At 42.1% G+C, this 15,259-nt stretch overlaps 2 protein-coding genes across 2 annotated transcripts in view; one reads left to right on the top strand and one right to left on the bottom strand.

Moving 5' to 3' along the window:
• LOC139220336 (myoferlin-like) overlaps positions 1-9,434 on the top strand; it is a 27,994-nt gene extending 18,560 nt beyond the window's left edge. The window contains exons 27-53 of the mRNA XM_070852415.1: positions 328-442; positions 728-830; positions 1,116-1,258; positions 1,371-1,541; positions 1,828-1,921; positions 2,009-2,086; positions 2,225-2,406; positions 2,605-2,763; positions 3,100-3,201; positions 3,299-3,460; positions 3,698-3,863; positions 3,941-4,017; positions 5,176-5,274; positions 5,423-5,551; positions 5,654-5,809; positions 5,913-6,004; positions 6,086-6,256; positions 6,374-6,522; positions 6,740-6,879; positions 6,969-7,057; positions 7,143-7,238; positions 7,326-7,467; positions 7,567-7,666; positions 7,781-7,974; positions 8,301-8,410; positions 8,548-8,695; positions 8,860-9,434. Of these exons, the coding sequence (XP_070708516.1) occupies positions 328-442; positions 728-830; positions 1,116-1,258; positions 1,371-1,541; positions 1,828-1,921; positions 2,009-2,086; positions 2,225-2,406; positions 2,605-2,763; positions 3,100-3,201; positions 3,299-3,460; positions 3,698-3,863; positions 3,941-4,017; positions 5,176-5,274; positions 5,423-5,551; positions 5,654-5,809; positions 5,913-6,004; positions 6,086-6,256; positions 6,374-6,522; positions 6,740-6,879; positions 6,969-7,057; positions 7,143-7,238; positions 7,326-7,467; positions 7,567-7,666; positions 7,781-7,974; positions 8,301-8,410; positions 8,548-8,695; positions 8,860-8,898 (3,406 nt within the window). The 3' untranslated portion in view covers positions 8,899-9,434. The remainder of the gene's footprint in view (positions 1-327; positions 443-727; positions 831-1,115; positions 1,259-1,370; positions 1,542-1,827; positions 1,922-2,008; positions 2,087-2,224; positions 2,407-2,604; positions 2,764-3,099; positions 3,202-3,298; positions 3,461-3,697; positions 3,864-3,940; positions 4,018-5,175; positions 5,275-5,422; positions 5,552-5,653; positions 5,810-5,912; positions 6,005-6,085; positions 6,257-6,373; positions 6,523-6,739; positions 6,880-6,968; positions 7,058-7,142; positions 7,239-7,325; positions 7,468-7,566; positions 7,667-7,780; positions 7,975-8,300; positions 8,411-8,547; positions 8,696-8,859) is intronic.
• LOC139220337 (alanyl-tRNA editing protein Aarsd1-like) lies at positions 9,370-15,259 on the bottom strand. Its single transcript, XM_070852416.1, has 17 exons — positions 15,136-15,259; positions 14,900-15,013; positions 14,662-14,728; positions 14,439-14,537; positions 14,198-14,287; positions 13,975-14,037; positions 12,129-12,257; positions 11,781-11,940; positions 11,598-11,655; positions 11,355-11,511; positions 11,112-11,228; positions 10,812-10,942; positions 10,654-10,720; positions 10,461-10,552; positions 10,251-10,305; positions 10,076-10,170; positions 9,370-9,988 (listed from the first exon to the last, which is right to left on the bottom strand). The coding sequence occupies exons 1-17, from the start codon at positions 15,168-15,170 to the stop codon at positions 9,850-9,852; spliced, it is 1,668 nt and encodes a 555-aa protein (XP_070708517.1). The 5' UTR covers positions 15,171-15,259; the 3' UTR covers positions 9,370-9,849.

Below are 15,259 nucleotides of genomic sequence, written 5' to 3'. Positions count from 1 at the left end.
CTATGAGGTCCGTACACCTCTTGGTTCTTGGGTACTGGCTCGTTTCCTCCCTTGCACATTTTTCCCCCCACACAGTTTCAATAGGGTCCTCGCACCGCTTGGTGCTCGGGCCCTAATAAAATAAAAGCCTCCACTGAGTTGTGGCCAACAGTTACTCCCAACATCTATCACGCTACACTAGTGCCATTTTACAAAAGTTGCGGCATGCATAAATGTACCAGGAGATACCACTGCAGGGTGCCAAACTCCAGCTTAAAGTAGCCTTTGTAAAATGTGCTGTCACATTTCACACAGATATGATGTATGTATTGTGACTTTGTGCTGCAGTTTGTTAACAGAGGCAGACGCAGGACACACTGAATTCATGGACGAGGTGTTCCAAAACGAGACTCGCTTCCCTGGGGGAGAGTGGAAGGCTGCCTCCGAGCCCTACACGGATGTGGTGAGAACAGCACACTGACATGCAAATAATGTACAAGATGGCTTTAAATATCACACAAAGAATGAATGAATGCCACCCAGACCTCACTCCTTCTTGACTTTGGTGGGAACTGCTCTGGATTATCATTTCCACTCAGGGTTCCCGCAGATGCCTAATGATGGAAGAGCAATCTCCAACTTATTTTAATATGATATATAATATACGGGTAAACACGTGACAATGACATGAAAAACAACAAATTAAAAACTGAACCTGTGCAGCTAACTGAGGTTTTGTGTTGCACAGAATGGAGAGAAGAGCCGTAACCCCGAAGAGTTTGATTGTCCTCCAGGCTGGATGTGGGAGGACAAGTGGACCGTGGATGACAACAGAGCTGTGGATGATCAAGGTGCGGACATTTATCCCGAATCTAGAGAGAGTGGTGTTTTCCCAAGCTGTTTGTAGGCATAATTATTCAAAAAGGGAGCACAGGACCAAAATTACTGAACTGTGTTGGATGTGTCTTTTCTACAGCTCTTGATTTATTTTTCCAAGGCTCATACTCACTCTTTCCTAGGTCATAACAACAACAATAATGACAATAAATTAAACTCACATGGTAAAATTTAAAACATATGCTCTTGTATCCAACCAAGAATGAAACACATGAAAATTGTTTGTGTGCACTCCACAGGTTGGGAGTATGGAGTCACCATTCCCCCAAATGACAAGCCTCTGTCCTGGGTCCCTGCGGAGAAGGTGTACCATGTCCACCGCAGGAGAAGGCTGGTTCGACCTCGAAAGAGAGCTCCACTCCCTGCTGGAGCAGCTGTGGAGGTCAGCATAGCACAAAAGGACAGCAGGAAGCTGATTTCCAGGCATCTCTGGATACTAGTTATAGTTTTGCTACACGAGTGATTGTATGACTCTGGTTTTCATGTATTCACAGAGGCGAGACCAAGGTGACCCCGAGGGCTGGGAATTCTCTTCTCTGATTGGCTGGAAGTTCCACAGGAAGGAGCGTTCATCAGATACGTTTCGGCGGCGGCGCTGGAGGCGAAAGATGGCACCAGAGGACCGGCTTGGAGCATCCGCCATCTTCCAGCTGGAGGGGGCGTTGGTGAGCACAGACAGGACAATAACTGTTTTGTTTTCATTTTAACCATTTGTTTGGTTCTTTTTTTTTTGGCTTAAATAGACTGCGACATGAAAGTATCCGTCCAAATGTAAGTAGGAGAGGAAGGGCTGACATGAAAGGATGAACCGGATCTGAGCTCACTGAGTCACGAAATATTTTCAAATATTTACTCATGTATTAAACACATCTACAGTGCCATGGTGTGTTTTTATTTGGCTGTGACGCATGGACAGGTAAAAGCTGAGATGTCCGATGGTTTACTCTGCAGGGTGTTGACACTGAGGAGAAAGAGAGAGGCTCCAAGGCCGATGCCACCAAGCTGTTTGGTGCCAACACACCCACTGTGTCCTGTACTTTTGACAGTGAGTGACACACACTAATGATCACACACATACATACAAACAAATATAAATACATGCCTCTGAATTATGTTATTCTTTTCTCCACAGGGTCACATACTTACCATCTCCGTGTCTACGTCTATCAGGCACGGAACTTGGCATCAATGGACAAAGACAGTTTCTCTGGTAAGATTCCACTTGGTGGGCAAAAAAAAAGATCAAATGATTAGTTTCTAATATCAATATTATGATTGCCAGTGTAACACTTGTCGTAACTGATGAATGTGAAAACATAACCATTAAACCATTTCCTGTCCTTCGCAGATCCATATGCACACATCTCCTTCCTGCATGTCAGTAAGACAACAGAGAAGCTGCGGGCAACACTGAACCCGACTTGGGACCAAACTCTGATTTTCAATGATGTGGAGATTCATGGAGATCCCCAGAGCATTGCTCACCGCCCCCCGGATGTTGTACTGGAGTTCTATGACAATGACCAAGTGGTAGGATATAATGAAGACCTGCTTAATGCATCAAACGGAGTTATTGCAGATAATTGCTAAAGGGACACAAATATATGTATAAAGTTGGCACAAAAACTAAAATTATTCGAGTGACAATGTCACACTGATGGTCTCATCAAATGAGAACTTCATCTAATGGCGTAAAAATATAACTGTAGCATGTTATCTTTTGCCAAGGGTAAAGATGAGCTCCTGGGCCGCAGTGTTTGCACACCAATGGTGAAGTTGAGTCCAGACATGGATAAGAAACCCAAACTGCTGTGGCACCCCATCTTCCAGAAAGGACACAAGGCGGGGGAGGCACTGGTGGCTGCTGAACTCATCCTTAAAGACAAGGTTTGGATAATGGGCTACTTTACTGTGATGAACGATGCTCTCTAGACCTGTAGTTTGACTTCATAAAATAATGTATTACCTACTGTAACCTCCATCATCGGCAGACTGACATAATAAATGGTTCACTTAAATAATGTTTAATTATTCTTTTTAATTTGTTTGTAATAGCATTTAATGTCTACTAATATATTTCATGATCCCCTCATGTCATATTGACGTTACCTAGATGGTGACTTTTATTTGAAGGGTTGGGAGGTGAAACTCCAGTATGATTAAGTTACTGGTAAAGACCTTAAGGTGGGCATAATGCGTATTCTCCCATCTCTGTCTTTGTAGTCGGGTGAGTCGGATCTTCCCCTCGTTCCCCCAAAGAGAGCAGAGAACCTCTACATGGTTCCTCAGGGCATCCGGCCTGTGGTGCAGCTCACTGCTGTGGAGGTAACACACAGCCTTAGACACTCAACCCCACCAACCGATATTGTACATGTCTCTAAATCCTCCTGTGTGTGTGTCTTTTGTTTGTGTGTGTGTTCAGATTCTAGCATGGGGCCTGAGGAACATGAAGTCGTACCAGCTGGCCTCAGTGTCGTCACCCAGTCTGGTGGTGGAGTGTGGAGGGCAGAGGATCGAGTCAGCTGTCATCAAGAACATGAAAAGGAGCCCGAACTTCCCCAGCTCCGTCCTCTTCATCAAAGTGGTAATGGCAGGGTTGTAGAAGCAAGGGGCCGTGTGTGGAACTAAGGCAAACAAGGGGAAACAATGGAGAAAAAAGTCTTCAGAAGTTTAAAGCTATTGAACAGGGAAATATTAGCCAAAATCAAAAGACGTGTTATGAAAAACAAGCACCAACTAGTTAGAACACTTCATTAAAAGTCTTTCAGCTTTTACACAGTACTACTTTTTTTATGCCATGTTCTCCACACTCTCCATCCAGCTCCTCCCAAAGGACGAGATGTACGCACCTCCTATCGTGCTGAAGGTCATCGACCACCGTCCATTTGGCAGGAAGCCCGTGGTGGGCCAGTGCACCATCACCAGTCTGGAGGAGTTCAGATGTGACCCGTATGTCATCACTGCAGAGGGAGCCATGTCCTCCAAAAGTAATGATACATATGAATATTATAGTCACTTAGAGACAAAAGGCCTTGTTCTCATGCTGTCCTCACACTGTTTACAGTGGCTCTGATGATGGCCTCTCCCTCCAAACATGTCTCTATTACCATGGACGAGGGAAGACCACTGCTAGAAGCTCAGGTAAGCTCCACCTCCGTACCACAAAATAACTTATTCCTATATGTTGCTCTTTACTGTTTATTCTAAATATAAATTGCCTTTTGTCACTAAGAAGTGCAGAATTTGACTTGAGTCAAATTTGACAAACTTTATTGCTCTGGCTTACAGTTCATGTACAGCATGTCAGCTGCTGTCAACAAAATGGCTTCCCCTACCTCTCATTTTGTATGTATGATTACTTATTATAGCTTGATCATTTACAAGGCTGGGCACCAATGACACTGGAAGGCTGAGATCACTTAATCTATGCTGCTACAGCAAGCTTGACAAAGGACTCCTAATGATGTCACAATGCCATTAATCTACATGGGAAGTGTCACAATTTAATTGGCACTAACGTAATGAGCACATTTTGATCTTTTTTCACAGCAGGGGTGTAACATGTAAGCAGGCCCTGGAGGAAATCATGCCCCCAGCAATCTAACTCACATGGAAGCGGATTTAGCTATTGAAGCATCACTGACATGATGTTACTGGAATTGCATTTTTGAATATTCCACTTAAATCGAAAGTTGGAGATTTTGGAAAATGTGCTTTAGTTTCCTGCCAAGAGTTAGAAAAGATTGACTGTTTTGGTCAGGAACTCCAGTCTTGACAAGTGTGTCTGTTGTGGGATATAGGAGAGTTCTTATTCTCTTGATTTGCTATTACCGAAGTGAAAACATTACACTAAACCACCAGTGCCATGGAGCAAATGAAAGTACAGGTGGTGTTAGTGGGCCCCCTAGAGGTCCAGGGCCTTAATGCAGTTACACATCCTGCTCCACCCTGTGCTACGCCCTTGTTTTCAGATTGGCTGGACATTGTAAATATTGCAACAAGGGCCTCCTTTATCACCTTTGCTTCGTCATCATTCACCATCATTTCACTTTCTTGTCAATATTTGCAGCTTATTGTGTATATATTGTGTGTGTGTGTTTGTGTGTTTGCATTTAAGTTTCTGCTGTATGTGTATGTACTTGTGACTTTTCTGTTTTGTGTCACACCGCATCTCCTTTCTCCAAAGCGTGCAGAGAAGGTGAGAGTAAACGAGAATATGAGTTGAGATGTCAGATTTTTATACCAAATGCAGAGAACCATATACATATGAAGATTACAGTTGTTCGATTCCCTCTTTAGGAAAAGGAGACAGTCGATTGGTGGAGCAAATTCTACGCTTCAGTTGGAGACCAGGAGAAATGCGGCCCATACCTCAAAAAAGGATATGACACCCTCAAAGTGAGTCAGCTTTATTTCCTCCCTAACGGCACACTTTACAGCGTCAATTCACTGTTGTTGTATGTCACATCTGTGTAGATAATGATCACCACTCTTGTGTACAGAAGCTTCTCTCCTAGATGGATTGAATGGGACTTTGTGTTCTCAGGTGTATGACTGCGAACTAGAGGATGTCCCAGAATTCAAAGGGTTGACCGATTTCTGCAACACCTTCAAACTGCTGCGAGGCAAGAATGAAAATGGGGACAATGACCCCACTGTGGTTGGAGAGTTAAAGGTAGTTTGGCTCCATTCAGAGCACATAAACACTTGTTTACTAATTTGTGTTGACTAATTTACTACCAGAGGGACTACAGACTGTGTGTTCTTGTACCCTCAGGGTTCATTCAAGGTGTACCCTCTGCCAGACGACCCAGGCGTTTCTCCCCCTCCCCGTCAGTTCAGAGAGCTGCCAGATAGTGGACCTCAGAAGTGTCTGGTCAGGGTTTATGTGGTCCGGGCCATAGACCTGCAACCCAAAGACAATAATGGCCAAGTGAGAATGAATCTGTATCAGCAGCAATAAAAGCAACAGATTTCGATAAAACACGGTCCAGTCTGCACCTTCTGCTTGAACTTGTTTTCTCTCTCGTGCTCAGTGTGATCCATACATAAGGATATCCCTGGGAAAGAATACAATTGACGACAGAGACCATTACATACCCAACACCACCAGCCCCATGTTCGGAAGGTAAGTGACACCAATGGATGAATCTGAGCAATATGAGAATATGATAGAGGCCATATAAAACACTCCCCTCATTTCGTTTAGGATGTTTGAGATGACGTGTTTCCTGCCCCAGGACAAGGACCTGAAAATCTCCGTCTATGACTATGATCTCCTGAGCCGTGACGAGAAGGTCGGCGAGACAGTGATCGACCTGGAGAACCGCTTCCTGTCCCGATACAACTCCTACTGTGGCCTGCCACAGACCTACTGCATGTAGGGAAATCTGTGGGGTGGGGGGTGCATTTAAATGCAATAAAAGTAATAGATATTCATTTAAAAAAATATGCAGACATGACTAATCTCTCCGATCTATGTCTCTTGCCATCTCAGTTCTGGTATCAACCAGTGGCGGGACCAGCTGAAGCCGTCTCAGATTCTGGAGCACCTGGCTCGTCTAAAGGGCCTGTCCAAGCCCAGGACTGAAGACAACGGCACCTCACTCACCTTCAATGGCAAAGAATACACGCTGGCTGAGTTCGGTAATGTCAATGATTTAAAATGTAATGGTGATGAAATGCTAACATAGTGGTTCATGATAGGTAGGAGGTACAATGTGGTGTTTATTGGTAACTAATCACACAAACTGTTGGTGTTCAAAACACCCTTTTGCACTTTTTTTTAATGTAATAATAGAATTAATTTATTGACTGAACCTTTTTCACACATCTAATTTGACTGGTTTGCTTTCACATCAAGAGAACAACAAAGAAATACATCAGCACTTGGGTCCGGCCCGAGAACGGCTCTGTCTTCACGTGCTCAGAAAACAGGGACTTGTCCCTGAACATGTGGAGACCAGGACCCTTTACAGCACCTTCCAGCCTAATCTCTCTCAGGTCCGGTGTCACAGCTCACACACGCTGCATCCGTCTATGTCCACATTCACACCGACATTTTGTAAAACCTATATATTGTACTCATTTAGGGAAGTCTTCAGATGTGGGTGGATGTTTTCCCCAAAACCATTGGCCTCCCTGGACCTCCCTTTGAAATCACACCACGCAAGCCTAAGAAGTAAGTGGTGTGCAAGCGCCAGTAATTCATCACTGCTCACAATCAGATGCCACTGAGTTAACAGTCCTTGTGCTCAAATGTTCAGGTATTTCCTACGTGCTGTCATCTGGAACACCACAGATGTGACTTTAGATGAGACCAGCATCACGGGGGAGCACATGAGTGACATCTATGTCAAAGGGTATGGATGATATGTCAGTTAGTAGGCCACTGTAGGACCTGTTGGGAGTGGACAATGAATGCTCACACATGTAGCTCCCTTTGCCAGATGGATGCCAGGCATGGAGGATGACAAGCAGAAGACCGACGTTCACTACAGGTCCCTGGACGGAGACGGCAACTTCAACTGGAGGTTCGTCTTTGAGTTTGAATACCTGCCAGCTGAACAACTCTGCCTCGTGTCCAAGAAGGTGAGGTTTGTCTGGACTACAGACCTGTTGGCTTAAAACGAGATTTAAAAAAAGGCTCTGGTTGTAGAAGCAGCTGAAGAAATGTTCTTTTTTCAACAGGAGCGCTTCTGGAGTCTTGACAAGACAGAATTCAGGATTCCCCCTAAGCTGATTGTTCAGATATGGGATAACGATAAATTCTCATTGGACGATTACCTTGGTAAGACGTTTAACTTAAAGTCAAAGCAAGAAAACTTCCTTCAAGTGTTTTATTTTCTCTGTCACCACCATTACAAAATTATGACCACTGCAGTGTAAATCTCTGTGATCTCAGGCACGCTGGAGCTGGATTTGCGCAATATGGTTGCTGCTGCGAAGACTCCAGAGAAGTGCTCTCTGACGATGATGGATAATCTGGAACTGGGAGCTCCACACAAGACGGAGAATGCCAAGTCTCTGTTTGCTCAGCAGTCTGTCAGAGGCTGGTGGCCCTGTTCCATTGAACAGGATGGAAAGAAGGTCCTGGGTGTAAGTATGAAAAAATGGCTGCATGTTTTGAAGTGTCTTTTTCAAATGTGTATTATACAGCAAGTGAACTAACAATGGAGTTGGATGGGAAGAAAATTGACCTCCAGTTCCAGCTCTTAGTAGACGTCAAGGACAATGTTGAGTTAAAAGTGACAGAACAAAGGCAGTACTTTCTTGCCAGATTTGTGCTGGTAGGTCGGATAGGTTTCCACATTTACACTCGTTTCACTTAAAATGAGAGAAAAATTTATTTGAAAATCTTCAGAAGATCTCAGCGTTATTGTGTTGTATCTTTCTCAGTATGTTTGCTCGTCTTGTGTTTCCAGGGCAAAGTGGAGATGACCCTGGAGATTGTGAGTGAAACAGACGCAGACGAGAGACCAGCAGGAAAAGGTAGAGACGATCCCAACATGAACCCAAAACTGGACCCTCCCAAGTAAGTCGAATGACTGAAACTTATTCCAAAAACTCATCCCATCCATTTTTCTTAACTACCAGTTAGAATGAAGAAAAGTGTATTTTTGCAGGGAACATAAATTAATACATTCTCCCTTTTTAATCATCAACCATCAGACGCCCAGAAACGTCCTTCTTTTGGTTCACCAACCCATGTAAGACCATGAAGTTCATCGTGTGGAGAAGGTTCAGATGCCTCTTCATCGGACTAATCATCCTCTTCATAGTGCTTCTCTTCCTCGCCATCCTGCTGTACTCTTTACCGGTAAGGACAGTCAAGAATGTCATATATTCTGAAGTCATTTGCTCCAGTTTAACCTTAAGTGCATGCTCACTTATTTACTCTTATGGAGCAGGTGATTTAAAATTGTGAGGCTGTATGTTTTGCACTTCGTCCACACTTTGATTGTTCTCCTTTGCTTTTTCCAGAACTACATCTCAATGAAGATAGTGAAACCAACACTGTAACTCCACAATGGAGGAGTAACAGAGGAACTGTGTATGAAAATCCAAAGTGTCCACATGATCACACTAAGTGGGCAAAACTACAGCCAAACCATCTCAATATCTTTTTCTACTGCCTATAGTATTTTATAAAGGTCTTACTAAATGGGGAAGGGGTGCTTGCACATTTGCACTATTTCATAATATTTTACCATGAACACTTTTTCTACACCTCTAAATGTGACACATTTGAGAGCAGTAAGTTGGTGATTTGTTACTGTACCACTGCTTTTATCATACAGTGATGAGAAAACACCCTCCTGTACATTTAATGCAATCCAATACAACACTCGATTGCAATTAACACTTAGAATTTGTTGGTGATTCAGCTCTTTTTCAGGCTGTTTTTAGTGGTCAGGTTGTGTTGGATTGCACAGTACTGTAAGGTGTTTCTAATATTCTGGTGATTCACAACATTAAATGATTACAAGTTACGCCAAGGCAGGATTTATTACAGGACTGTTGTATGTGATTGCATTACAGTGCACTGGGGTTTCTATTTTCACTCGAAGTAATACTGCTAAAAACTTAAAAGATTTCAGTTAACATCAGTCATGTGTCTTGTCTTTTGTACATTACATTTCACATATGTTTTAAATTAAATATATAAAAGCATTATTGAACAGGTGTTGTCATTTTATCAGTATGGAAAAATGTTAATAAAAGTTTAATGCGTCTAAAATGTCAGTGTATAGCAGAGCAGAGAGTGATTTTCATCATTAAGAATTATATAACTGTCAGACTGAGGTGCCCTTGAATTAGTGTGTGTTGAACAAAAGTCCCAATTGGACGTTTAGTACAAATGTTTAGTACAAATTATGAATAGATAAGACAGTCAGGTAAACTATAATTATTGGCTTGTAAGTGTATAGTTTCCCATCATATACAAAATAATTCTGCATTGAATCGTTGGCTTTATTCTTCCTCTTTGGTGTGCTGTTCCCAGTGCTGCTGCAGCAAAGCCTCCACCTCCCCTCTCCGTGCTAGACTGTTGGCTTTGCCTTGGAAGCGTCCATTTTTTCCTGCCCCCTTCCCTTGGAGAATCTCCAGCACTCTGGAGAGCACAGAGAATCATACAGTACCAGCCCACATTAACGTTTTCAAAGTGGAGGCTAAATAAATATGTTGGGGTGTCTCTTACCGCGGTCCCATCTCAGCCACAGGTCCACTGGGTCCAGCCAAGACAAACAAACCAGCTCCCTTCTCCTCTCCAACAGTCAAGAAAACTAAAGTTTCCTAAGAGCAGACAAGACGAGGCTTAACAAAAATATTTAACTGCTCATACCAAGAACCAAGCAGTTAGGTTAGAATCTTACCTGTGTGTTTATTTCATTGGCAATGATATTCATGAACTCATTGTCACCCTCCTTTCTACAGAAAGAGAAAAAGACTTTCTGAAACACTCATGTTGATTCATGTACTTAAAACATGACCAAATCTTCCTATTGATGTCTGGGTCGTTGCTGTGGATTTTAGAAAATGTTTAACATCATCATGAACAAGCCATTCAACTTCAGGAGCCTTACTTGTGCAAGCTGAAGAAGTTGCCTCTCTGGGGATCGTTCTTAAAGTTCTGAGCGATGAGTACAGCCATGTCTCGCAGCAGGCTCAGGTTAGTCTGCCCACAACATGTTCATTACCGTTAGTGAGCCCATCTGCCATGTGTTACATTGCAGCAAACATATGTATGTGATGTGGTGCTTCTCTTCAGTTTCTTACTTTCTGTAGCAGTTTAACAGACTTCTGCACCTTGTCAACTGCCTCAACATGCTCATCTGGTCCAGTTCTGTTGAACAACGACAAGGATTTTTTCGCTTAAAACTTTGAACGGGTTTAACTCACACTGGTAATGTTTTAATAATTCAGACTGAACCTACTTCAGGAGGGACACAAGTGATCGCTCTGTGCTGTAGCTTTTCTCAGCGTACTTCAAAACCCTGTTTCCCGCCAGGAAGATCAGGTTGGTTTTGTTTTTCTTCCCTTTCTCAGTTCCTAGAAGCTTTATTACCTAAAATTCAGATACATAAAAACAAACACATACTTTAATAGAATCACTAAGGGTACATCTAATGTTACAAATATGACATATGAATGTGTGTAAAGCAACATGTACACTTTTACAGCTTCAGAAGTTGCATCTAAGTGCTTGTATGTCTGCATGTGTGTGTGAAGTCAACCTGTAAATGACTGAGGTTGGACACGTGGGTTCCACAGCACATGTTGACATCGATGCCTTCGATATCAATGATCCGAACGGGCCCTGCGTGGTCCTCTGGCAGTCCTCGACTCCTCACCTGGTTGACAAGCACAACTCGCACATATGAAGTCAAGTTGTAAGCTGACTTTGACTTTTGAGTCAATGATCACACAGTAAGCGGACTGTATTTTAGCACCAGTGAATACAATGTCAGTGTTCGCACCTGTTCCACAGCAGGATCATCTATAGAGAGAAGCTGAACGGTGACAGGGACATGGGCTCTAATCTTTTCATTTACGGCGTCCTCCAGGACCTGGAGCTGGGCAGGCTTCACAGAGGGAGTGTCCAGTTCAATGGTGCTTCTCTGACGGCCCAGCTCCCTGAAAGAAAAGAAAACAGAAGAAGAGGGGTAAACCCACAAGTATTTACGGTTACAAGAAAGGGAATCTGTGCAGTGGTGGTGTACCAGGAAGTGGTCTTGTATCCAAATAATGTGTCTGCCAAGGCTGTGATCAAATGTTGACCTATGAGGAAAAAAACGATCATAGTTTAAAACAAATGTGTAATAACAATATAATTACATTATATTATAGTAATGCATAGGTCAGACTGGTAAATGAAATACTCCTAACTAAACGGTGTTACTCACCTGAGTGTTGCTGCATGTGGTCAAACCTCCTCTCCCAGTCCACCTTCACTTGCACCTCATGACCCTCCTCCAGAGGTGAGCCCACAAAGTGTATGGCCTCAGGCCCCTGCCTCGTCACCCTCAAAACCTGGACATCTCCAATCAGCCCATGGTCATCAGGCTGCAGGAGGATAAACACAAAACATGGGATTATGGGAGTAATAAAATATAGTATGGCTTTGGATTACTGAGCATTTATGCAACTGATCGGATACATTCAATCCTCATATGAGCAACATGGTCATGTATGTACATATCTGCAGTGGTGATCACTGTCTTGAGGAGCACGAATGTGAAAAATCAGCTTACTTGACCGCCACCCTCAGGAAACAAGATGGTGTCCTGAAGCTTAATGTTGAAGCCTTTCAAAGTTTCTTTCTTTCCATTGACTTCTTGTTTGAGCTCAGCCGGGCAGCAGGAAACCACAGAGGTAACAAACTAAAGAGGAAACCCATGAAATGAAAACGTTACATGAAAGTTAAAATAAAGGGACGCCTAAAAGTGCGTGCGTGTATTTTAACCACAACATACAACATACATACAGTAAAAATAATTATTTCTACAGCAGTAATGAAATAAAAAAATGCTACATTTAAAGTTAATAGTGGGCCCGCAAGTTACAGTGCGTAACTAGCTAGCAGTTAGCAACCATGCTAATCACTTCTGCAGGGAATGAATGTTGCATCTGAGTCATGTCCTATTAAACTGTTCAGCACATAAAACAGTTGTGTGAAACAGTTTCATACCTCTTTCATGTAACAGTCTCGTTGACACTGAAAAGCCATGCTGGAGTCTTTTTGAGGAAAAACTTACAGAACACGAGTTAATGTAAGTGAAACTGAATGAACTGCAGCTGTCAGCTGTACGGCTAGCAGCAGGGTCCAAACTTCATCGCACCGACTTTGGGATTCGTTTCCATTACCATGACCTAGCTGTTAAAGCTTGATAGAAATCACGCAAACGCTTTAAAAAAAAATAAGATGTCAGGGATAGATACATTTCTTTCACTTTTACCGAAAATGTGATTTTGTTTTGTAGGGCAAAACAGAACAAATAGACTTGATCATAGGGAAACTGTATGTTGTATTAAACATGATGAAATACATCCACCATAAAAGTACAAGTATAAAACGTGCTAGAACATGGTATATACGCTCACATAAAATATTATGACAGTGTTTATACGGGCAAGGCAAGGCAAGGCAAGTTTATTTGTATAGCACATTTCCGCAACAAGGCAACTCAAAGTGCTTTACATATTAGCAAAACGAGAACATAACACACAGCCTTCACCAGCCAAAACAAGTGGTGGAAAAACTCATTACACATCACCACCTTTTTATAGGAGACTCATCACCTGCTCACATTTCTAACATTTTGATGAAAAATAAATCCCAATTAAAAACAAAACATAAAAACATGTTGGTTATGTTAACATGTACAGATTTTTATTCACAGTAACCTACTTATTGCGCATTGCATGTTTCTTGAGTATTTGCACCACTGTACCAAAAATAAAGAGAGTTGATAAATCTGGCATCCTTATTGCTGCATTACTGCCATATTCTGGAGTTACTGATACAAACAGCCATGTTTGCCATGTGATGCTCACCCCCATAATCCATTATGAACCCTTTTAATTACTAGTAAAAGCTTATCAACATAAAAAAAAAAAACCCCATAGCACCATAACATAATGAGAGTCAAACTGTGGCTGATAAAACGAATTTTATTTTATTAAAATTGACAATAATATGTCAGCATACAGTGGACAAGAATATGATAATAAATAATAGAAGAAAATATCACTCATGTAAAAACATTATTTTGGACAATAAGACATGAAATCATCTGCGCACATTACAAGCTTCAGCAAACATAACGTTGTTTTCAGTGTCTGCAGCGCAGACACAGTGGCCTCCGACACAGGAGAGAGGATCTTCAGTCAGACTGTAGCGGGGAAGAAAGTGGTCTGTGTCAGCATTTAAATAGTCAATAAGATGGTGAGGTTTTCATTTTTCAGTTTATAGAGTAATATGTCACAGCATGCTAATATTATCAGAAGACTGTCCTGTAGGTAATAATCAGTTCTTATTAACAAGGTAGAGCAAGGAAGAAAGAAAATAATCAATCTCACATTTTAAAGGTAACTTACATCACTCAGATCGCCCATATCTGGTACTGCTCCTTTTTCACTGCAAGCCATTTCTCTGATCATCTGAAAAAGCAAGGTGAAAGTGCTTACATGCACTCACTCACACACACACCTGAATCCAAACCATCAGAGAAATACCGTGACTATTTCAAAGTACATGCAACATTTCCTGAGCTCTTGCACACAATCAGAATTTTGCTGATCCTCCGTTACAGGTACTCACATCCACATATCTGTCGTACTCCTCCTTTCCCTCGTCTTCTTCATGCTCCCAGTCCCTCCAGTTATCAAAGTCGACAGCAATCCAGCTGGGCTGCAAAAAGAAGGAGAAACAACACTATTCAAATTTTCATTTACCAAAGTAAAGTTGAAAGGGGATGCACCAACACCTTGCTTCACATGATATCTATTGATTTCTATTGATCTGTAGAATCCATTTAGATCTCCGCCCTGTGCAGACTCACCTTAGCTTCATCCTTCTGGAGACGAGGCCATGCATAATCAGGCTTCACCTTCCTTAGCAAGATATTGATGGTGCGGTCATAGACTCGTTCTCTGGAGTCCTTTTAAATCGTTGAAAGGATAAAAACATACGTGTATTTAATATCACACTGACTGTACATTTGATCACACGGCATGTAAAATTAATTCCACTGGTCTCATCTTGCCTACAAAGTGGATGCTTACATTGATTTGAATTTTGTCGAAGAAGTACAGCTCATTGTAGAAAACATCACCTGTGTCGTTTTTGCAGCTGTTGTGAAGAGAACAATTTAGTAAAAAATCAACACAATTTGCAGGCGAGGACTACCTACTTTATCATTTCACTTGCTGAAACAAAGGTATGCTAGACAAGACAGAGATAGAGGGCAATAAAAAAATTCCACTAACAGGGAAACAAAATGCTGCTTATGTTGAAACTCACCATAAAATCATTTTGTCTGACTGGATGTCAACCTGGACAGCTTTAGGTTTCTGAACCCTGAAGTTAATGGTGACATATTTCTTTCTGTCAAACCACACCGCATGTGCTGGCTGGCTGTTAAGACACAGAGAAGCAATCATGAATCATATATATGATAATTTGTATTAGTTTTTCTTGTCTACTGTGAAAACTCTTCATAAGGGATTAGTAAAACAGCACACGTGTTGCTCTCTTACCTCTCCTCCGGTCTGACAATTTTGGGCTTGTTCATTGTAATTTGTAAGCAAAACCAAAACAGAAGCTACTTTTTTTACTCCTTTGACCACCAGAGAGTAAAAAGCATGTGGCGTGTTTGTTCGG

Source organism: Pempheris klunzingeri, chromosome 20 (genome assembly GCF_042242105.1).
Source record: "Pempheris klunzingeri isolate RE-2024b chromosome 20, fPemKlu1.hap1, whole genome shotgun sequence".
NCBI lineage: Eukaryota > Metazoa > Chordata > Actinopteri > Acropomatiformes > Pempheridae > Pempheris > Pempheris klunzingeri.
Note: the sequence above shows the minus strand (reverse complement) of the source record. Positions and strands in the feature narration are given on the sequence as shown.

Bases quoted from the DNA above. Each gene is read 5' to 3' on its own strand.
- LOC139220337 (XM_070852416.1), bottom strand. From the start codon at position 15,170: ATGAACAAGCCCAAAATTGTCAGACCGGAGGAGAG. The intron at 14,038-14,197 runs GTGAGTACCTGT...TTGCTTTTTCAG, and splicing joins AGTACGACAGATATGTGGAT to ATGATCAGAGAAATGGCTTG. The intron at 10,721-10,811 runs GTAGGTTCAGTC...GTTGTTCAACAG, and splicing joins TCACTTGTGTCCCTCCTGAA to AACTGGACCAGATGAGCATG.